Here is a 22,457-nt window from a genome sequence, read left to right as displayed (position 1 = left end):
AATTGTTATTGTATACAAAAATCCAAAGTAAGATTTTGTTTCGAATATTTGTACCGGGCTAGCCTGCTACCGCTACTGCAAGGGCGGCCAAATATCCCTGATTACAAGTAGAAGGATGACACAATTAAAAGGACGAGAGAAACTAGGAATCAAAGCAAACTTGTTCCGCAAGGCTATTACTATTAGGCACCGTTAATCTTGCTTAGGCAACTGCAGACCGATTTAGGCACACTTATCCTTGTTTACACAAGCAACAACTTACAAATTAACACTGTCGGATAGAAAATTAGAAGGGCATCCCGTCATCCAAAACTGCCCATTACTAAGTAACATCCACACTCGGCTCACCTAATTTTCTACAATCTACAATACATCAGTGCTTGTTTGTTCCTAGACCTTCCTAGTTGGTCCATTTTATTCAATATTGGTTAGTCGCACTACGTATCAATCTCCCCACTGTGGTCTCATCAGGACCTAAACCGGTGTCTTTGTATTCAAGGAGCTCCTTTCTGCTAAAGTGCTTCTCATGTCCTCTCTCTTTCCTTCCTAAACCCTTAGGCCTCGTTCCAACAAACCCCACCCCACCCCCACCCCCCAAAACTAAAAAAATCAAGGAAACTTGCTAGCGCCAGAGTTCTACCAATATATTAGGCGGCTCCTTTCCTGGTAGTGTAGTTAGATGAGAGTCTTCTGGCCCATGGGCTTTCACTAGGTGACCAAGAAATTGGGAAGCCAAGCACCGCACACCATCTTAAATTCAAAAGGGCAGCAGCAAGGTTCTCTTCAGAATCTTCAAAAAGCTGTACTATTCGTGATTCTGCTTCCAGGTCTTCAGCAAATATAAAGTCATCCTCATATTCTGCCTTTTCTGGAAAGCTTCCATCTTCGTTGCATATCATACGCATACTCAAAACCTGCAGTGCTTCCATGGCTGTGCTGTGAAAGCCACAGTTCACATATGCCGAGAAAACAAAATGGCAGGTCGCTGGATCAGGCTGGATCTTTTCTTGGTGCATCCATTCAACTACTAATTCAACTGCCTCGATCAATTCCTAACATTCATTTTAGGGAAGAAAAAAAAAAGATAAACTATTAGCAAGTAGTGCAACAACATAATATTTGGTTGACCAAACTGTCATAATTTATATCAAGAACCACACTGCTTTTTTGATCTTACAGACACTTCATTTGAAAGAGAAAAACGGCACATAGGAGATACCCCTTCACAGGCTTTTTGGAGAATGGTATTGAATAACAAAGAATCAAGTTTGTTCCCTTCTGAGCTGGCTTGATCCAAAAGATTCAATGCTTCATCAATGTCATCATCTTCCAACAGAATCTGAAACAAGATGGGCTCACAACATCATATAACCCATACTAGATATATGTAAAAAGAGGGAATGCACTAACAAGGATAAAAACACCCTTATTAAAACCTTCTACCTTTATGAGAGCAGTGTAAGTCACTGTTACTGGATAAAAGCCATCTCGCAACATCATTGAAATCAATGCAGAAGCAGATCTATAACATTTCAGAATGCTACAGCAATCAATCATTATATTATACGTTGCAGCATCTGCCGGGAAACCAAATGACTTCATACTCTTGAATATCTTAATTGCCATTTGACTCTGCACATAAAGTAGATAACACTGGTCAAATGTTGCACATATCATGAAGTTTCAAACAAAAGGAAAAGCAAAAGTGTTGGAAGCACCTACTTCCTTAGCCTCAACAAGTGAATGCAACACTGTATTATAGATGGGTGTTCCCAGATCAACGTTATTATGACAAAAGAGATTTTCTGCCACATGCAAATACTGGATCAGCTCTCTTATCATCCCCTCTGTTCCAAGGGCTTTCAACTGGAAAATAAAATAAAGAATGCCCCAGATGAGGTAAGGTGAAACAAGGAAAAAAGAAGAAAAAGAAAAGGACTGAATAGCTAGTAGGACTCCATGAAGGGAAGAAAAAAAAAAAAAAAGGTAGCGCCCTTGTGAGCTTCAACAAGTTTTAGTATTACCAAGCAGATGAACTTCAATAAGGCAGAAAAGAAGTTTTAAATGATCTCATATAAGCATAATATTAAAGCAACACTAAGCAGTCATGAATGAAACTCCCTGCATGCACAACGAAATTTTTTACAACTATATGTTATCTTCCATCTGTGAGCAATGTCTTTTCTCTTCTAACGCTTTTACCAAAGACTTTGATATGCAAATGTTGCACTGTTAAACGATTGGAACTACTGGTGTATGTGCACTGTTACAATTTTTTATTATTAACAATTTAACAAATAAAGTTCTATCGCAGTACCCATAATTAACACAAGTTTACATATAAAACTTTTTGAGGAAACAAAATGTACATTTATCAAGCTCCATATACCTTCAATTTGAATAGAGAATTAATTGTTTGATAAACCATGTACAGAATGAAGAATATTTTGTCACCTATCAGATTAACATTTTATAACCACATTTTCCTGTTATCAGATGATGATGTTCTTAAGATTTCCATATACAAAACTATGTATCATGTCTCATAGTGACCCTTGTCAGTCAAAGGAAGCAGTACACCGCCTAGTCACCTACCAATACTCCATTTCATTCTCTAAATAAAGGAAGGAGATACATGAGGCTGGGGAGTTACCAAGTTGTTCATTGATAAGTAACTGTGCTGAATACCGTATCTTGCCATATCCATTTCTATAGCATTGATACGTTTACCAGCATCCACCTGTGACAACATGTTGCCCTCTTCATATGGGGCATTCACGTTTCCAAATAATAAAAACAGCAGCTCGTATGTGTTAATATTAGGCATAACTTCTAATTGTTTCATTTTAGCCAACATCTGCACTGCTCGTTCAGGTTGATCCTGCATAGTTCACGCAACAATATTTTAATTGATTGGAAACAAAAAGAAAAAAACATGAAAAAAACTTTCAGGCACGGGAGAATTTCAAGTATGAAAATAAGAAAACAGATTGATATCCATCTGCTACCCTCTGCTAGCACAAACACTCTTTTGGTGTGCCCACGTTAAATAACTTCTATTATTAGAGCCAAACGAATTTTTTAGCTATCAAAACAAATATGAAGAACCAAAACTTGCACAGTTATCATAGACTACCTATGTGCGCTGCAATCCAATTTTAAGATTTTAAAAGTGTTAATTAACAAGGTCACAGAAGGAATTCTGATATGAGAACTCAGTTTTATACAATATCAGCTCACCGTTGTATCACATGCTGCAAAAAAAGCATTGAAAGGATGTGGATATGAACATTCAGATATTTGATCCAGCAGAGCCTCAGCTAAATTCAGTTCTAGCACTTTGCTGCTACCTATAGAAAGGGTGACAAGAGTAGAATCATATGGCTTCAGATTTCTCTGCTGCATATCTTGTAACTGCAGAAGGATAAAAAATAAAAAAAATAAAAAAATAAAAAGTTGCAAAATTCTGTAATTAAAAGGCAAAACCAAAACGACCAAAATGAATTGCCACCAAATGCAAGATCAGCTTTTTTTTTTTTTTTTAAAGATGATTGGCATATGCAAACCAATATAACTTACAATTTCCATTCCAATACTGAAACCTCTCTGAGAAGCAACAGCTCTGACAAAGCCATCATATGTATGGCTGGATGGTTGCAACCCAAAATTTTGCATCTAGACAAAAATGGGCCTCTTTAGTATGTCATAAGATGATATCTGAACCAAGTATATACAGAATAAAAAAGGGAAGGATAGAGAACCACGTAATTAAACTAGACAATTGAAATCCACAAAGTAGCCATCACAGCAAAAGCATAGAAAACTGTAATTTAAAATTCAGCATCTTATAATTACATAGTTCTCCCAACAAGAATATCATATTTCAGTGAGCATACATTTAAGATTTGCTTATACAAACAAAAATTTGAGACATTTGAACATGATTGTATAATAGGAAATCACATAAAGCTGAAGTAAAAATGTTATTATACCTGTAGGATTAACAGCTCTGCCAGACCATCATTTCTCAACTGTGCACAAGCATGAATCACATCATTGAATGACCATCTCAAAATTTTCTTAACAGGCTTGCTTAAATGTTTATCAAGCATATCTAGCTGATTATTCTCAAGTTCTCCAACTCCCAAGCCAAAAGTAGTCAACTGATCTGCACTAACAGCATGATCATCCAAAGGTTTACAGTATATGGAAGGAACAGAAAGTTCATTCTCCTCCAAATCTAGTTTCCTCAAGCTTAATTCACAATTTGAAGGTATAGGAATGTCCAATCTTGAAGAAAACAACTTTCCTTCAGAAGTTCTATTAACATTCGTGTTTCCCTTGGTGGCTAAAGCCACCATATGTTGCAACGTCACATACGCAGATTTTAAATCTCCCAACCTAGTAAAGGACCAAATAAACTTCCGTAGAGGTATAATGCTCAGACTGTAGTGTTTGATATAGTCCTCCCAAATTTCATGTGCTGCAGGGAGGCTTTGTTGCCAAACTGCAAACTAGAAGAAATGAAAATGCAGGGTAACTATGATATGATCCAAATAACTTTAAATCAGGTGGTTCTCTTATGCATGCTAAAAGTGAACTACAGGGAAAACATGTCATATCCTCAGACATCGTCAGGGGAAAATAACTAGGCATGTGAGTAAGTCATCCAGAAACATAACTTTGCTATCAGACAGTACAAACACTGTCAATTTTGTAATATCCATCCTTGAAAATTGATGTAAAAGAATAACTTTTTTTTTCTTAAGTGAAATCCTGGAAGTGTGAAAATTCAAGAGAGCATCAAATCACCATCCTCATCCTCATCAAAAATAGAAATGGCAATTGAAGATGATACTTCTGAATGTCACAGACAAATCAGGATGCTATTTCCACCTATTTATCCCTTACAAGCACATTGAAACATTACAACACAAAAAATTTGAAGCCAAAATTGGGAGATTAATAGTAATCTGACTACATCAGTCACCCAAACCAATTCCCTTGTTAGGTTATTTTACAGTGATTAAAGCAAAAATAAAGCCCACACAATCTTTTGTTTAGCCTAAATAATAAATAAAAACGGCTCAAGTGAAGAGGAAAATTTTGTGAGTGAAAAGAGGAAAGGAATGATATTTGAACAGATCAATACAAAAAAAATGTTTTTCTTTACACACCTTGAGAAGCTCCGAATATGTAACTTCATTCTTCCCTGCCATTTGATGCTCCATCAAGTCCAAACACTGATTGGCATTTATCATACTTTGCATTTTAGCACAAGCCCTTAAGAAACTGTTGTAGATAGGTAGAACTGGATAGATGCCTTGACTTTCTCCTAGGAAATTTATCAACTTAAATGCCTGATCAAAGAACAACAGGTAGACACACAAGTGCTAAGTTATTAAAAGCAGCTGACAAAGAATGATGCTACGGGTATGGTTCCATGTTAATGGTAGTTCTGATAGTTCAATAGCTACAGTAAAGTAATAATATCACAGTAATCCTAACAAAATAGCTCTGCTATTACCAGCTGACTAGGGTAGCTAGATAATAATGATTAAGTCTATAACATGAATCTTACCTCCTCTAAATATCCTCCTTTACATAGAGCTTGCATCATGAGCAAGGAGCATAAGTTATTCAGGGTAATCTCCTTTTCATCCATTACTCTCCAAGTCTCCATTACAAACTGCACGAAAAGGAAACGACTGAGTTTAGTGTTAGGACCCAAACAAAGACACACTTGGAAGCAACTAGTGCCGTGTCAAAAAATTGGAAGATGCCATCCTTTCCTTCACAATGGCATAGCTGAATCAAGCCAAGGGGCAGGATGAGACAATTATAACAGTTAGTGCATTTTCAGAAAGTTATATCAAAGAAAATTGACAATGTGATCCTACTGATATACGTGGAGTAAAATTGTCTACAAATAATTTTCTAAGCTTTCCTTTGATACTGTTCAAATTACCATAATCAGCTACAAACATCAACAACTTAAATGATGATTAAACAGCTAGCAAAACAAATCATCTAACTAGTTGATGTCAACAATATGTAGCATAATAAAAGAGACACACAACCCTTAAATTCCACGTTTGTCAGCTTACCAATGGATCAGGTGACCTGGCACAGTACTTAAGAATATGAAGGAAATCATCAGCTCCTAAGGAATGGTTCACGTGGCTAAGATTCAAAAGCATATTTGAAGCTTTGCCCCTCTCACCCAAGCATAGTGCATCAACAATTTGCATCTGCACGGACCTTGTAATGGATTCTGTTCCGTGCCACATAACTTGATGACCTGCATTAATCACTATGCACCGAAATTCAGAAAAAGGACTTGCACATTAATGCTCTACAACTTTTATGTCCGTTTGGACTTGTGCACGGGTATAATTGCACGAAGGCAAAACACGCAAGAATTCACATGCACAAGCGAGAAAACAGAGAAGAGTAGACTAACAAAAGATTAATAAGTAGTGAGAGTGTAAAGCGTAAAGCAGATGGTAGGTAGACAGTTGCTAAAGAGTGGAAGAGTAGGGAAAGATTACCATTAGATGTTGTAAGAGTGCGAGGGGAGTCCAGTTTTTGAGAAGCAAGTCTTGGTCCCTAATGAAAAAACAACACTCTAGTAATCAAGCAGAGAAGCAATAAAGCGAAGAAGAAGATACCTATAATTACAAAGTTCGATTTCATTCGATTCCTGAGAAAACCCACAAGAGAGTGAACATTGCAACATTGGAACTTAACATACATGATGATGGTGGTGGTAGTGTGTTTGAGATTTACAAAGCCAATCTGAAATTGAGCGCAACGAAACCCTCGCTCTCACTCTCGCTCTGTAAAAGTAAAACAAGCCAAACATGAATAGAATAGAATAGAACAGAATGAAATAAACCTAATACCTAAATATGTAGGAGGACTGGAGGAAGTTCGACGAACTCACAGAGGTCGCCTGTGTATCATTGATTACTGTTAGATTATAGAGCTTCCTCGATCCTCAATCCTCCTAGCCTAGCCGAGCTTTTCTCTTCTGAATTATGTTTAGGCTTTAAGCATTTTGACGGAAACAGGACATTTCTCGGCAAAATTACAGACTGACATGGATTCCCTGGAGGAGGAGGGCTTCAAATTTCTCCGACTCCAGGCTCGGGGACTCACTGTGCCTCCCACTGCCAAGTCCCAACCGCGAACCTGTGTGACCCAATCCAAGCAACCCGATAAAGAGGCCCAGGCCAGCGCTTTTTTTTTTTTTTTTTGTCTTTCTGCTTACATTACTATTTCTTTTCTTTTATCATTTTTCAAGGAGGTTTTCTTTTTTCCAATTTCTTTTTTTTTCTTTTTTTGGGACAAATGTGACTTCATTAACAACCCAACAACTATACAAAATAGGAGGCTCAATTACAAGTCCAGCACAAAATAAAAATAAGGCCTCCAAGTAAAATAGAGCCCAAACAAAGAATTGGACCCAAACAGAAAAAAAAAAAAAAAAAAAAAAGAAGCCGAAGCAGCCTACACCACAATCGCCATCGACCGGAATCCACTATCGTGCACCTCCTTCCCTGGAAAATACCAGAGATCCAGCCAACCGATGTCCCATAAGTGGTGGAAAAGAGAGCTCCAACCTGCCTCCATCAAGCACCAAATAGATCTGAGCCACATATTAAAGGAAACCCAGAGGGAAGGACATCCCACCCGTAACAATGCCAATAAAGGCATACACATGGAAGGTGGTGATGTTTCCACTAAAGTCAGAGCTGTACTCACCTTCCGAGAGGTCGTGACAAATCGCGTGAAGAAAAATGGCCTGCAGAGCCCAAATTGAGTGAGACAGAGGAATGTTTGATAGATAGGATGGTGAAGGAAGAGAAATAAGGATGTGAATGGGAAACTAAGATTGGAAGAAGAAGGGATCAGAGCTAGGAGAGCAGGTAAAGTGGGGCGAAACAATGGGGACAAAACGCAGGCCAACGAGCATGCAGAAAATAAAGGAAGAAAAAGAGAAAAGGGAGACAACCGCCAACCCAGGACACAGCCAGGGCCGGCGACGGAAGGGGGAGGAAGCAGTTAAAAACAAACTCTCTCAAGGGGGAAGGAACTCTCACGAAGAGAGAGATTTGGACTTTTGATCGTCTATCGGAAGAAACCGCAAAATCCTTTTTTCGTTTTTTTGCTACAGTATCCATGAATTCCATTTTTTTATTTCACAAACATGATTTGCTATTTGCCGAAGCGAACAAATATTCGTAAGGGTGCGTTTGTTACACCGGACTATCTCGGATTATAATAGCTTCAGGACTAAGCTGGATTGACTTAGACTAGACTAATCTGGACTAACTTACTGAAACGTTTGATGCAATGTCGGACTAACAATAAATTATTATTATTATATTTTAATTTCTTTTCTATTAAAAATATCAATATGTAAAAAATGGCATCTTCTTCGCAAATTGTTGGTGCTCATCTGCACCTTGGAAATTGCAAAACTTCCAATAACAAATGCTTAACCCAAAGTCCAGATAAATCAGAAATCGTTCAATTTGGTATCCTTGAAAAATCAGAACTAATTGAAATCATTCAAAATTTGATTAACCAGTCCATTCATAGAATCCAGATTTCGTTCAATTTGATCTGAACGAAATGGTATCCCAAAATACTCACATATCCGGCCTCCCTTCACAAACCAAAAGCAACGAATTCACAGAATCCATCAAATGTTCCGAAACTTTAAAGAACATAACAAATAAAGTAAAAAAAAAATTAAAAAAAAAAAAAAAGAGAGAGAGAGGAAGAATGCAAAGCACCCAACCCAAAACCCAGTCATCTTCTGCAAACCCTCCATGGTTATAATCCTTCGTAAGGAAAATTAAATCATTCAAGCTCACTTGTATATGCAGGACCAGAAATTCGATCTGAAAACCTTAAATCGACGGAGTTCTCTCGAATTGGAAATGGAGCTCGTGGGTTCTCTGATTAAAGGTTGAATTTGAGGTCTTATTCGTGATTCTAGGCTCAGGGTGAGGAGAAAGAGAGAGAGAGATTGGTGGTGGTTTGGACCTGCGGTGTGATCTTGCCATAGTTTGGTGAGTGTAGGACGCGACGCAAAGAAGAATAACGCAACGAGGGTCTTAGCAGTCCCATGGTATTTGGGGGGTCTCGCTAAGACCCTTTAGTGAGAGAGTTAGTGAACGCAAGTCCCCTTTAATCCCATTAAACTTAGTCCCAATATGTAACAAACACAGGACTGCACTGATGAGTAGTCCAGTCTAGTCCAGTGAAGGCTAATGAAGCCAAACAAATGAGTAGTCCAGTCTAGTCCAGTGGGGGCGTTTGTTGCGCCGGACTATCTCGGACTGGATTAGCTTCAAGGACTAAGCTGGACTAGCTTAGACTAGGCTAAACTGGACTAACTTAATGAAGCGTTTGGTGCAGTATTGGACTAAGAAGCTGGATAATAACAAATTCTAATATTATATTATTTAATATATAAATTATTAATATTTTATTATGATCTTATCTTTTTCTCCATCTTTTCCTACCATTTCTGTCCCACTCTTTTCCTCTTCTCTCATCGTCCCACCCTTTCCCTCTTTTTTTCCTCTTAGACCTCTCAATTCATGTCTCTTTCTCATTCCTGATCAAACTCCTTATTGATTCCAGTCTCTATTTCTCTATCCTCCCCCTCTCTCTAGCTATGCGTTGTTCGAACGGAACCTCACGGCTTCAATTTTCCCGACGAGTTGCAGGTTTCCCGATGTGTTTTCCGGCCAACCCTCGTCAAATTGGATGAAATTAGCACCGCCAAAAAATTCATCACCATCCCTGGACCGAGATCTTAGCTTTGAATGCTCGAATCTGTCATGGATTTGAAGAAGCCCATACAGGGTGAGACTTCCAGGCCATTTTCCGGCCACATTCAACCACATTTTAGCCTCGATTCAGGTAAAATCGTAATCTTGTCACTCCCAGCTTCAATTTGGTATATTTTATATGAAAGTTGGTTGTGAAATGGATATGAAAGAGAGTCGGAAAGTTAATGATTGATCTAGGTGACCGGAGATGACGAGGAATCTGTCGGGAGTGGTCGTTGAGCATGATGAGGACGAGAAAGAGAGGATAATTTTAGCTAGTCCCATGGTTATTGGGGGTCTCGCTAAGACCTCTTAGTGAAGGGTTTTGTCCATGCTAGTCCCCTTTAGTCTCATTAATGTTAGTCCCAGCATGGAACAAACACAGTATTGGACTAATAGCTAGTCTAGTCCAGTCCAGTCCAACTTAGTGAGGGCAAACAAACGCCCCCTAAAATCCTTAACAACACAATAAATTGACTTACATCCAAGTACAGGAAATCCTAGCAGAGAATCCGAACGAATCACAAAATATTTAAATCCTTAGCAATTAATATATAATTAAGAATGTTTATTATATTAACACCCTACGTATTGTTGAATAAACCTTACATACTTAATACACTTTACATTTACTTTTTCAATTGAAAATTATTTTAATACACCTCACATACTTTCCCATAATACTCTCACACCCCACATTCTCAACATACACATTACATTTTCTAATACATCCCACAATTTCTATACGCCCCACTTCTTCAAATCTTATAGTACTCATTTGTTTCTTGAATCTCTCCTTATTCAAAGTTTTCCGCTTTAGTACCCTTCCCATTAAGAAAACTTGGAAATTCGTAGCAGTAAACCCTCCTGTTTATCAACCATAACCACATGTTGCTCCTCACCTGTGAGGGCCAGTTGTGCCAAGAACTGGGAAACCATGTCCTCTATTATTGCTGCTTCCAGAATCTCTAAATCCCACTTGGTTGTTCTAGCGATTGTTTCTGCGAGTACTCATAGCACTCCAATAAACATCCAGCAGACCAAACTGAAACATTTCTGCTAGAGATAGTGATTATAGCAAACTAATATAATTGGCTAAGAATCATACACCTCAAGATCAAAATTATTTAAAATTATTGATTAGTAGCAGTAGTGACATTGTAAATAAACATTAGGCTTGAATCAATAATAGGCTGAAAAAAATATTAGGTAGTATGGTTATCTGGGGAATCACAAGGTATTTGGGAAGAAAGAAAGGCCTCCTATAAAATAAAATTTTGAAAAAAAAATTGTGATCTTGATTCACAATTTGATACCCAGCAATATACGAAAGTGCAGTGAAGGTTTTCAAAGATAGTTTCATTGGTTAGAGTTTTGTTCAACAATGAAAGTGGAATTGACTTTGATAGTTGAAAAAGATAAATAATACGTTAAAAGTGATTTAGGGTCTATTTAGAAAGTTTTTTTTTTTTTTTAAAACCTAATAAGGTCAAAATTGTCATTGCATAGTAGGGTACATAAGTCATTTAATATTAACTTTTAATGTGGGGTGCTAATTAAGCCAAGGAGACCAAATTTGTATACAAATTTTTGTAAACTAAATGACATAGAAGTTGATGATTGGATTATGACTTAAGCGTTGATAAACAAACTCATTCATATTGGTGACACATCATTTAGTTTGCAAATTTTGTGTACAAATTTAGTTTTCCTAACATTAAGCCATTAAGAAAAATTGTCACTTTCTACTTTCAAATATCATTAATTTTCAACTTTCATACCAAAAGTTTTTTTTATGTCTCACTTTCGTACCTAAAGTTTGAATTTTGTGAGACTTTCACACTTCCGTCTACTTATATGAATGTCGTGGATTGCATAATATTTTGTGCCATGTGGATAAAAATAGTAATAATTTTGTTAGGTAATTCTTTTTTAATTTTACTCACGTGGTTCAAATATTATGGGTTTTACGACGTCCATGTAGGCATATAATGGAATCTTGACAGAAAGGCTAACGAAAGTATGAAAGTATCACAAAATTCGAACTTTAGGAATGAAAGTGGGACAAAAAAATTTAGGTATGAAAGTTGGAATTTCAAGATACTTGAGATTAGTAAAATGAAAGTTATAAACTAGGTAGTTGAAACCTCCAAGATTTTTTCTTTTTAACATTTATTTTTATTTTAAATTAAGAAATTGTCAAACAAAAGTACACACCATAATACATTCATGATGAAAATGGAAGTGGAAAATTTTTCCACAGAGAGAATTAAACCATCCTCCCCAACACCCTCCCACCGAAGAATTTTTAAGCTTTCCCTTTTGGATCAACTCATACATGCTCCCTTGCTCCCATTATCCTCTTTTATGACAATTCCCATACTATTATGATACTCCTACCTCATAAAACCCTGCACTACTATCACTCTCCTTGGAGATGATGATCTTGAAGACGACAACGACGAAGACGATGATGACGCCATAATCATGAAAAGGTTGCGTGTTCTAAAGACGTCTTTGTCGGAGATCTTGATTGGATTTTACCCGCTTGCCGGGAAGATCAAGGATGACCTGGGCATTGATTGCAACGACCAATGAGCCCATTAGAGCAATTCTACCCCTAAAGATTTTACATTAGCACGCAACTCATTTATCCACTCAGTAAACAATGATAGACTTCAACAGTAAACAATGATAGACTTCAATGAACAGTAATAGGCTAAGGGCATCTTCACCCCTAAAAAAATGTGTTGGCACAAACGATTTCCACTCCTACAAAATGCGCTGGCACCCAACCCATTTAAATTATTTTAAATTTTTTTATAAAAGAATAAATAAATAAAATAGTTTTAATTTCGGATAATTTTTTTAACCAATCTCGTCACGCCACGTGTCATTATCCGAACGTACTATTTTGTGAATAGATTTCCGCTAAGATTTGCAACCAATCTCGACACGTCACATGTTACAATTTGTTTACAATAATTTAGCCAAGATTACGATAAGATTTTCAACCGATCTTATTACGCCACGTGTCATTATCCGAATGTACTAAGTTCTAAAAATAAATAAGAAATTACACAAAATACTAATAATAAATAAGAAATTACATCTATAAATAAAAATAAATAAGAAATTACATAAAGTACTAAAAATAAAGACGAAATTACATAAAAATTACATAATAAATTAAATAAAGTACTACAAATAAATACGAAATTATACAAAGTCTCTATATTTTTTCATGATTTTTAATAAATTTTAATTTAGTTAATTAATCTGGATCGTTGGATTTGAAAAATATTCAAATCCAACAGCCTATAAGCTGCCATGTCACATCACGGCCTGAGCTCAACACCATCGTAGCACGATATTGTCCTATTTGGGCCCTGATCACGCCCTCACTATTTTGTTTTTGGGAACTCAGACGAGAACTTCCCAGTGGGTCACCCATCCTGGGATTGCCCTCGCCCCTACTCGCTTAACTTCAGAGTTCCCATGGAACCCGAAGCCAGTGAGCTCCCAAAAGGCCTCGTGTTAGGTAGAGATGAGAATATATATAAGGCTTATATGATCCACTTCTCTGGGCGATGTGGGATGTTACAATCCACCGCCCTTAGGGGCTCGACGTCCTTGTCAGCACACTTCCGCCCAGGGATTGGCTCTGATACCAAATTGCCACATCCCGGCCCGGGCCCCCACTACATCCCCGGCTCGACTCCACCGTAGCACTATATTATCCGCTTTGGGCCCTGACCACGCCCTCACGTTTTTGTTTCTAGGAACTCACACGAGAACTTCCCAGTGGGTCACCCATCATGGGATTGCTCTCGCCCCTACTTGCTTAACTTCGGAGTTTCCATGGAACCCGAATTCAGTGAGCTCCCAAAAGGCCTCATGCTAGGTAGAGATGATAATATACATATAAGGCTTACATGATCCACTCCCCTGGGCGATGTGGAATGTTACATGCCACGTGGCCAACGGTCATAATTCTGACCGTTGGGCCTTTTTATTTATTTATTTTTTTAATTTTGAGGGAAAAACGTGGACCGTTGATCTGTGATCGGACGGTCCAGATCAAAAGTGAAATTCAATTTTCTTTTACCATTGGAAATCTAACAGTAGATAGTGGGCCATGTTGCCTACCCGGGGTGGGATGTGAATGCGCCTGCGCCGCAGGCCCCTCCTTTGAATGGCTGTTGGGTACTCGAGCCCACGGCCGCATGAAAGCCACGCGCCAGGCAAATAGGCCGGTTCCTTGGTCAGTAAAGTTTGAACTGGCCTAGAAACTAGCTTAGCTTGGGTTGGGTGCCATGCAAATTTGTGGGCTAGAGTGGATTGACAAAGTCCCAGCTTGATTTAATGCTAAAATATAATTTTTCGTTAAAATAAATAGTACTGAAAACATTTCGTTAAAGCTGTTTAAAATGTAATGTAATAAAGTGCAGCGCTGCGGAGGTATCAATATCATCAAGACCGTCGAACGTGGAAAGTGGAATAATAATCAAAAGACCAAAAGACAATACAACCCTTGTCTTTCCCTTGTTTCTTTTGTTTTCTTCTTATGCCATTTTGATGCCATTTTACCACCATGACCATTGAACCATTGACCAACCACAGCTCCAAAGAAAAGAGAGAATATAATAAATAATGGAATAATGAAAACCCAAACCATGGCTCATCTCCTTGTTCCTCCGATGACTGCCAAAGCCATGGCTCATCTCCTTCCTCTCTCCTGTCCTTTATCCATCACTCTCTGCTTCTTTGCGTGGTTGCAAGCTTTCTTGGTCGTCCATGGCAATACTAATAACATCACCAATCCTTCTTCTCTCACCCCCATCAACCGCGATCTCTATCATTCCAGGTCACCTCTACTTTCTATCTCAATTTGTTTTATTTCTTTACTTTATTCCAATCTTTTTGTACTAATCATGTATTTTGACTGATTAATCTCATCTGCCTTCTGCGGAATTGTGCCGAATGGCAGTTACTGGTTGATTCATGTATTTTTGTTTAAATCTTGAGATGGGTTTTCTGTTGCTTTCTGTAATTTCTTGTTTTCTGACTCTATGGTTGGTTAGGTTGGTCACAAGTTGTAGGGAACCTTGGCTATTCCCTCCCTCACCTTTCAATTATTTGCCTTACTTTGATCATGTGAACTTGTTATGAATTCCTCAGCCAATTTAATTTAACCCCGAAAACATCATCTACAATAAATGTATAACAATCCAAGTTTTCCTTTTTTATTTGTCTGCAGTGGGGATTTGATGGAAGAAATTAAAGCTCTCGTCTTTCGGCACCCAGACGAGCTCACTGTAGGTTTCCTCTGCTTGAGAGTCTTATCATTTTTCTGAAATTCATTTCATAATTCATATTCTAATACTTTGATGTTAATGGCAGTTGGATACAGTTAAATCTCGAAACAAGGGCTACTCTGCTGAGATCGCAATAGTTACCTATTGCCGGAGAAGGCAAGAGACTGATGACCAGCCAAAGTTACGGATCCTTCTTGTAAGTTTTTTTTTCATGTATTATTATACGCTGGATTCGTTCTGACTATATTTTGCATAGCGGGCTGGCTGTTTACGGTCATAGATAATCTCAGATTGGTAATGGCTGGTGTTTTTGACAGATGATTCCTTGTCTTCCAGAGTTTTGGGCAGCATGGAAGGGAGCTTATTACATCCGAGCTTGCATTACGAATCCTATCAATCTTGAGTAAAGAACAGGTTCTACCCAACCTGGACCCAGCCTCCTTAGACAGTACCCTTGACAAGCTCTTGATAAAGGTAACATTTTTGTAATGTGCTGCAGTTCTTAGCTATTTCTTTGGAGAGAGATACTTTAACAAGTTTGGTATTTTTTGAGTTCTGATATCTTATTTTATGTCAGGTGGTTCCAATGGAAAACTTAAATGGCCGTAGACTTGTTGAAGCAGGGGATCTCTGTGAGAGGAGAAATGGTAAAGCAATTGATTTTCTGGGATCTAAAATATATATGCACACATGCACAGAGAGACACACAGACACCATTATAAATAGAATTCTCTGTCAATCAAATGCTCCCCTATTATATGAAAGAACACTAATAAGAGATTTTTCCACGGATAGCATGGTAACTGTAAAATGCCCCCCGTGTGTGTGGTAATTCTTCAAGATTTTATGTCTGTTTATGTGCATGAATCCTTGATTTATGTATCACTTCTTATAAAGATTGTTGAATGCTTAATTTGCATATTGGACAGGGAGGGGAGTTGATCCCAACCGTAATTGGAGCGTGGATTGGGGAAAAAAAGAGAAGGTTAATCATAGAATACTGCATTTATCATGTTGCTTGTTTATTTCATCATTTAAGTGTATTGAATTGATTAAGATGTCTTCTTTAGGTGGATGTTCTTTAAGATTATATAGCACTACACTTAATATATAACCCACCATTAGCTGATGAGCTTCACGTATTGTTTCCTGCTTCGTCTCCTTAACTTCAATATTCAACTGTCATTCCATTTCTGGTTCTATTTTGTGCTTAAGACTATTCTTTTGCTTTTATTTTGTTTTTCTATACCAGGATTATGATCCATATGAGGAAAATCCTGGAACTGCTCCTTTCAGCGAGCCTGAAACTCAGATAATGCGGAAAGTTTCCATGTCATTTGATCCACACATATGGATTAATATACACTCTGGGATGGAGGTAGGTTCAATTAGTATTCCCTCATGTTGACTCCGAAGTCATCTACCATTTTTGAAGTTAATGATTAATGTAATACTATGGTTTGCCACTTTATACAATTTTATGTTCTTTTTCCAATTACCATTGAAGTGTCAAAGTGATCCTCAATTTTTGAATCTTTTCAACTTAGGGTTTGTGTACTCTGCATATGATACATTTCTTATATAGCTTCTGGTTTGTTCAGGCTCTATTTATGCCGTATGACCATAAGAACACAACCCCAGATGGAGTTTCCTCCCACCAGATGAAGTCATTGCTTGAAGAACTCAACCAACTGCATTTCCAAAAGCGTTGCATGGTTGGGTCTGGTGGAGGTTCTGTTGGGTTAGTATTACTAACAGTCATTATTATAATGTTCAGTTGATTGTTACCTGAAATTTTAAGATCAGACTCTATTCTTATAACCACATAACCACCTTTTGCGGTGGTAGCTGGACTGCAAGGCTAAGCTCTGCTGCGACTGAAATTTTAAGTGGTTTATTTGACTCATTAACCTTTACCACTCCCCCCCACACCCCCCCCCCCCCCTCTTCTACCCCTCCCAAAAAAAAAAAAGAGCTAACATTTCTCCTCGAATCATGAGCCAAATTCGTAGGTTTCGATGCTTACTCTTTAAAATGGTTTTTCATCAAGTTTTATTTCTAGGTACCTGGCACATGGGACAGCAACTGATTTTATGTTCGACATTGTAAAGGTGCCAATGGCTTTCACCTTTGAGGTTTGTCAAGTTATCCCTCATTTTCCCCTCAAAGTTCTGATCTTAAAGCAACCTGACCCAGACAAATCTGCATCCTTTTTCATTGTGACTCAGATATATGGAGATGGAGCAGCCTCATCAAGAGATTGCTTCAAAATGTTCAATCCCACAGAATTGGGTACCTTCAATGTATGTCAGTTTTTTGGTCATCATTTAAGTTTCTGCAAATATAGAAGGGTCAGTCAATGAAAACAGTATAAATCTTTTTGCTTTCAGAGAGTTCTCAATGAATGGTCTGCTGCATTTTTCACAATTTTTAAATTGGGGCCAGAGCAGCTTGGTGAAAATTATTCAAAGTCTTCTGTGCCCACCTTATTAGACAAGTGGGTATCCATAGATGAGTATCTTGAAGGGTACTTAGTCGAGAGGAGTAGTAGATACGGAAAGAAGATGGAGGTGCTTGAACTAGGAATGCAGGAGATAAGAACATATTTCAGGCTCTTCTTGTTATCGTCTGTTCTGTTAATGTTCATGTTCTGTTCCAGAATTTCAAAAAGCAAGTGTGCTAGACCAATTGTTTCTGCTATTGCAATCTGATATTGAGAAACGACTCCGTGTTAGAGGCTTCGTGCTGCACTGTATTGACCGACGTGTTGTTCCGGACATTTCCTCCACTTCTCCATTGATTTTCAATACCAATTGTGAAACACCATGAGCAGCAAGAAGTTTAGGTCCATAATTTGAAGTGAATTTTTTGATTTCACGTTCCTAGTTGTCATGGGAAAAAGGAGAAGCAAAAATAAGAAATATATAGGGGGTGGGTGTATGCCAAATTTTTTAGAAAAGATGTACTTTAAGTTGAATTTTTTATTCTGTACAAGTACACACGATGGGAACAATTTTCAAACTCATAATATTCTTTTAATTTAAGTGATCATCTATTTGCTTGGATTGAATTTATACTCGCATTTTACTCGAATCTCTGAGCAACTTAATCGTTGTTCTTGTTCATGCCTTGAATATTCAAGAGTTGACGTCGCCATATTTGTTTGCATACTTCCTTTTGATAAATTAACAAAAACACATGCAACTTAGTTTTATAATTACATTCTACTTTATGATGAAAAATAATCGGACAAATTTTTACAGGATACAAGCAATGAATCACATTTTATCTGGTGCAGCCGTGCTTATGGAAAACAGTTACAACCTAAAATTTGAGTGAGGTAATGGTAATGGTAAAGGGGGTGTATTTCTTCAGTTGTTCCTGTGTTTGTCACTAGGGTGTGCTCAGTGTCATCGTTCCGAAACTCCGGAACACGATTGCCCTTGATATTGGATACTCTTGCACGATGGCCAGTGCGAATCATCATTCCTGCAAAATCATCAGACTGTCGAAGATGCTGGCATGTGTGAAACTTAATTCCACAAAATTATGACCATCATAAAAATAAACGGGTTTGGCCTAACCTTAGTATCAGACCTGACCAGACCAAAATAATAGGTGAACACATTTAACTGTGGCTGTATGACTCAAATCATGTCATTTAGGATCTGAGTGTCTGTTTCATGTATTTCAGCGCAGACCGTAACATTGCCCTAGCTTTCCTATCTGGAGTGCAGCCAGACATAATCATTTCTTCATACACTGCTGGAACCTGAAACCAAAATCATGCAATTTATACATTCAAAATCAAATATATGAATATGGGTATGTGTGTGTGTGTGCGCGTGTGCACGTGTACATACATATATGTGTGCATACACATATATGCTAATATTATACGAAATTCATACCTTACAAAATTTATCAACACGGATAAGGGTTTTCATAAGTGTAGTATACGTAACTACATCTGGTTTCAGGTCCTGCAGTTATAAGGAAACAAGATCAATTTTTGTACCAATCCGTGCAGTAACAGTGACTGTCACAACATTAGAAATAACTCACATTTTCCTTCATGTACTGCAACACAGAAAAGGCCTCAGTATCCCTTCTATCTTCACCAAATGCGTTGATTAACGAATTGAGAGCCAAGGGACTGGGTTTTAATCCATCTGCTCTCATTACCCTAAATGCGTTCAGTGCTTGCTCCGACAAACCCTGTCAAAGATTCAAATGGAAGATCAAATCAAATGGATGCTCAACCCTCACACTCACGATAAGACTCTATCCAATTCACTATCAGGGATTCAAACAGAAAGACAAAACTGGTAGTCTGAAGTAAGAAGAATAGCTTTCTGGTTGATATCTATCTAAAAGCTTCAGCATTGGAATAGAAGTAAATAAACACACACACACACACACACACACACATTAACATTAGAGTAAGGAAGACAACTTACTCTTTGTGCATAGGCATTAATTAGGGCATTGTACATCGTCGGGGATGGCTTCATGCCTGCAGACTTCATAACCTCCAAACACTCTATTGCATCAGTAAATCTCCCCGACTTTCCATAAATGTCAACTAATGTGGTATAGGTAACTATGTTAGGCAGTAAACCCTGAGACTGCATCTTCCCCAACAAGCCTTTCACCTCATCCCATCTTTGCTGCTCCCCAAAGGAATTGATCATGATGTTATAGGTGGTGGCGCAAGGGGCGCACCCACTTTGCTGCATTTCCTCAAACAACTCCTCCGCCCTTACATGGTGGCCTGACTTGCAATGACAATCTATAAGTGTATTCCAGGTGACGGTGTCCGGGTGGATTCCCTCAGATAGCATCCTTTCAAAGGTAGCCATAGCATGATCAAGACAGTTGGACTTTCCAAAAGTGTCAATCATGACATTGTAAAAATGCCTATCGGGTCTTACTCCACTGCTCTTCATCTCCCTCAAAACTTGGAACGACTTTTGCCACTCCCCTCTATCACGGTAGCTGGCTAAAATCCTGCTGAAAACATAGGAATTAGGCTGCACATTGCTAGCTTCCATCTCTTTCAACACAATTCTTGCGCTTTCCCACCTACCTGCATTCGCGTAGGCATCAATGAGCAGGCTGTAAGTGTGCTCATCAGGAGAAATACCGCTCTTCTCCATCTGGGACACAATGGATTCGGCATCTTTCAGTTGGCCTGCCTTCACATAGCCTTTGAGGAGGGCATTGTAAGCCCTAGTCCTGGGTTGCAATCCTCCTTCTCTCATTTCCTCAAAGATAGCTTCAGCTTCAACTACCCTGCCGGAATTCCCCAAGGCTGAGATGACAGCAACCAGAGTGGCAGTTTTGGGGCTCAAGCCAGTGGCCTGGACCATGGCCAGAAGGTGCACAGCCTGGGAGGCCTCGCCGGCCTTAGCGAAACCAGCAATGATGTCGTTGAAGAGCTGGCCATCAATCTCAATGCTCTCGGACTCAATCTCCCTGTAGAGCTTGAACATGATTGGGGAATCAATCTTATTGGAGCGGGTGAGGGACTGAATGATCAAGCTGTAGTTGACGAAGTCGGAGCGGTAACCGTCCTGGCGCATGCGGGACATCAAATGGAGGGCCTTCTCGAGGTCCCCGTTGCGAGCACAGGCGCCGATGAGAGCATTGTAGGTGAGGGGAGTGAGGGATTGGCGCTGGGAGAGCAAGAAAGCCTCGTAGAGCTTCTCGGAGCGGCCGAGGGCGTGGATGAGGATGGAGTAGAGGAGTTCGTAGGAGAAGCAGAGGTTGTGCTTTTGGAGCCACGAAACGACGGCGTAGGCAAGTCCAATGTCGGAAGAGGAGTGGGAGGCGCAGAGGGACTTGAGGAGGGAGTGCCAGAGTGGGGCAGGGACAGCGCGGTAGGACTGGGCCAGCTGGAACTCGGACGGGTCGAGTGAGGTTGGAGAGGAGGAGGAGGAGGAGGAGGAAGAGGAGGAGGCGGAATCATCATCGGATGACAATGAGTTGGCGAGGAAGGTGAGGAGGGGGCCAAAGTCATAGGGGGAAGCGGCAGCTTGGTCGTCCCCAAAGCGGCGTCGTCTCGAGGTTGAGGTTAAATGATTCGTAGTTGAGGAAGATGGAATTGGGGGCAGATGGGGTTCGGATGAATTGGTAACGGCAGCGGCTGCGGTGGCAGACAGAGGCCAGACATGGTGGTGGTGGCGGATGAGTGTCGGAGAAGCCAATTGAATGGAAGGGAAGCAAGTCGAACCTGGCACTGGCAGAAGCATCATCTTTACACTTCCTTTGAATTTGATTGGCTCAATTTGGCTAGTGAGAGAGCTGAGTTGAGCATCTACCTCCTCAAACGGCGGCTCCTCCTCCTCCTCCTCCTCCACCAAAGAAGTTGTGGTGTTGCAGTTAGGGATGGCTGTTAAGCGGCGACAAACCCCAGCCAACTGAATTACTCAATTGGGTATGGTTAATGGTATTCTATTGAGTATTTTATCGGTTTGTTTTGTTTCGGGTGGCGATAGTTTTAGCGGAGGGAAACGCCAACAGAGGGGAGAATTTTCAGTGGGATGAAATAGGGATGTTATGTTTTTGTACGAGAGAAATAAAATTGGAATTTGGATAAACATCATAATTTAGAAATTGATATGCACGAAATTTTTTGCTTGGATTTATAAATATAAAAAATTATAATTTCAGCATGGGAAAAAAAATTGGAATTTGGGACCTCCAATTTCCAAGTTTAAATTCCATGTAAATATGCATTATTTCCAAATCCTATGATTGACAACTTAAAAATAACAATTCCATATTCAATTCCATTGTTCCTTTATGTTAAGCAAACAAAAAAATTCACAAATTCTATAAAATAAAATCTCATCATTTCAATTTCCGTCCTTTTAAAATTCCTTAGTAATTTAAAATTTCTTCATTCAAACATAGTGTTAGTGTTATTATACGAATGGTGAAATATTTGTGTTAAAAAATTAATAACTTAAAAATTAGTCAGTTAGTACCAGTGGCGAAGCCAGGTTTTCTCGAGGGGAGGGGTGAACTTAAAAGAGTGCAAGGTTAAAGAAAAATAGCAACAACTAAATTTTTTATACAGTAATGTCTTCCATAATTAATCAATACAAACAAATTACAATTGTTGTCGGTGAGGTTTCATGTCATGAAAACGTCGCATAATATGTTTATTATCAATACAAGTAAATATATCTATCTCAATGTAAACAATCAAACTATCACTTAACCATTGATCTCCCATTTTGTTACGCAATGGTGTTTTCACAATCTTCATAGTTGAAAAAGC

The 22,457-nt window shown here is 38.8% G+C and overlaps 3 protein-coding genes across 4 annotated transcripts; 1 reads left to right on the top strand and 2 right to left on the bottom strand.

The window, feature by feature from the left end:
* Positions 1-28: 28 nt before the first annotated feature.
* LOC137717488 (pentatricopeptide repeat-containing protein At1g76280) lies at positions 29-7,228 on the bottom strand. 2 transcript variants are annotated; one of them, XM_068456871.1, is made up of 14 exons: positions 6,947-7,228; positions 6,755-6,839; positions 6,552-6,609; positions 6,108-6,313; positions 5,582-5,689; positions 5,178-5,360; positions 3,993-4,514; positions 3,580-3,675; positions 3,241-3,414; positions 2,654-2,881; positions 1,723-1,866; positions 1,444-1,632; positions 1,220-1,339; positions 29-1,052 (listed from the first exon to the last, which is right to left on the bottom strand). In XM_068456871.1, exons 1-14 carry the CDS (start codon positions 6,964-6,966, stop codon positions 648-650), a joined length of 2,538 nt encoding a protein of 845 aa, XP_068312972.1. In that variant the 5' UTR covers positions 6,967-7,228; the 3' UTR covers positions 29-647. The 2 variants fall into 2 exon arrangements, with proteins under 2 accessions (XP_068312972.1, XP_068312973.1); XM_068456872.1 differs by having other exon boundaries at positions 6,108-6,301.
* A 7,225-nt stretch (positions 7,229-14,453) lies between these two features.
* LOC137718161 (uncharacterized) lies at positions 14,454-18,239 on the top strand. Its single transcript, XM_068457663.1, has 11 exons — positions 14,454-14,718; positions 15,112-15,169; positions 15,255-15,365; positions 15,506-15,643; positions 15,747-15,816; positions 16,099-16,154; positions 16,422-16,547; positions 16,771-16,910; positions 17,232-17,304; positions 17,398-17,472; positions 17,560-18,239. The coding sequence occupies exons 1-11, from the start codon at positions 14,513-14,515 to the stop codon at positions 17,878-17,880; spliced, it is 1,374 nt and encodes a 457-aa protein (XP_068313764.1). The 5' UTR covers positions 14,454-14,512; the 3' UTR covers positions 17,881-18,239.
* LOC137718160 (pentatricopeptide repeat-containing protein At5g42310, chloroplastic-like) lies at positions 17,870-21,674 on the bottom strand. The gene is made up of 5 exons (XM_068457662.1): positions 19,630-21,674; positions 19,235-19,387; positions 19,081-19,152; positions 18,754-18,941; positions 17,870-18,658 (listed from the first exon to the last, which is right to left on the bottom strand). Exons 1-4 carry the CDS (start codon positions 21,424-21,426, stop codon positions 18,831-18,833), a joined length of 2,133 nt encoding a protein of 710 aa, XP_068313763.1. The 5' UTR covers positions 21,427-21,674; the 3' UTR covers positions 17,870-18,658; positions 18,754-18,830.
* Between the last annotated feature and the right edge of the window lie 783 nt (positions 21,675-22,457).

Source organism: Pyrus communis, chromosome 15 (assembly GCF_963583255.1).
Source record: "Pyrus communis chromosome 15, drPyrComm1.1, whole genome shotgun sequence".
In the NCBI taxonomy this organism is placed as follows: domain Eukaryota; kingdom Viridiplantae; phylum Streptophyta; class Magnoliopsida; order Rosales; family Rosaceae; genus Pyrus; species Pyrus communis.
The sequence above is the reverse complement of the archived record's forward strand: the minus strand, read 5'-3'. Positions and strand labels throughout refer to the sequence as shown.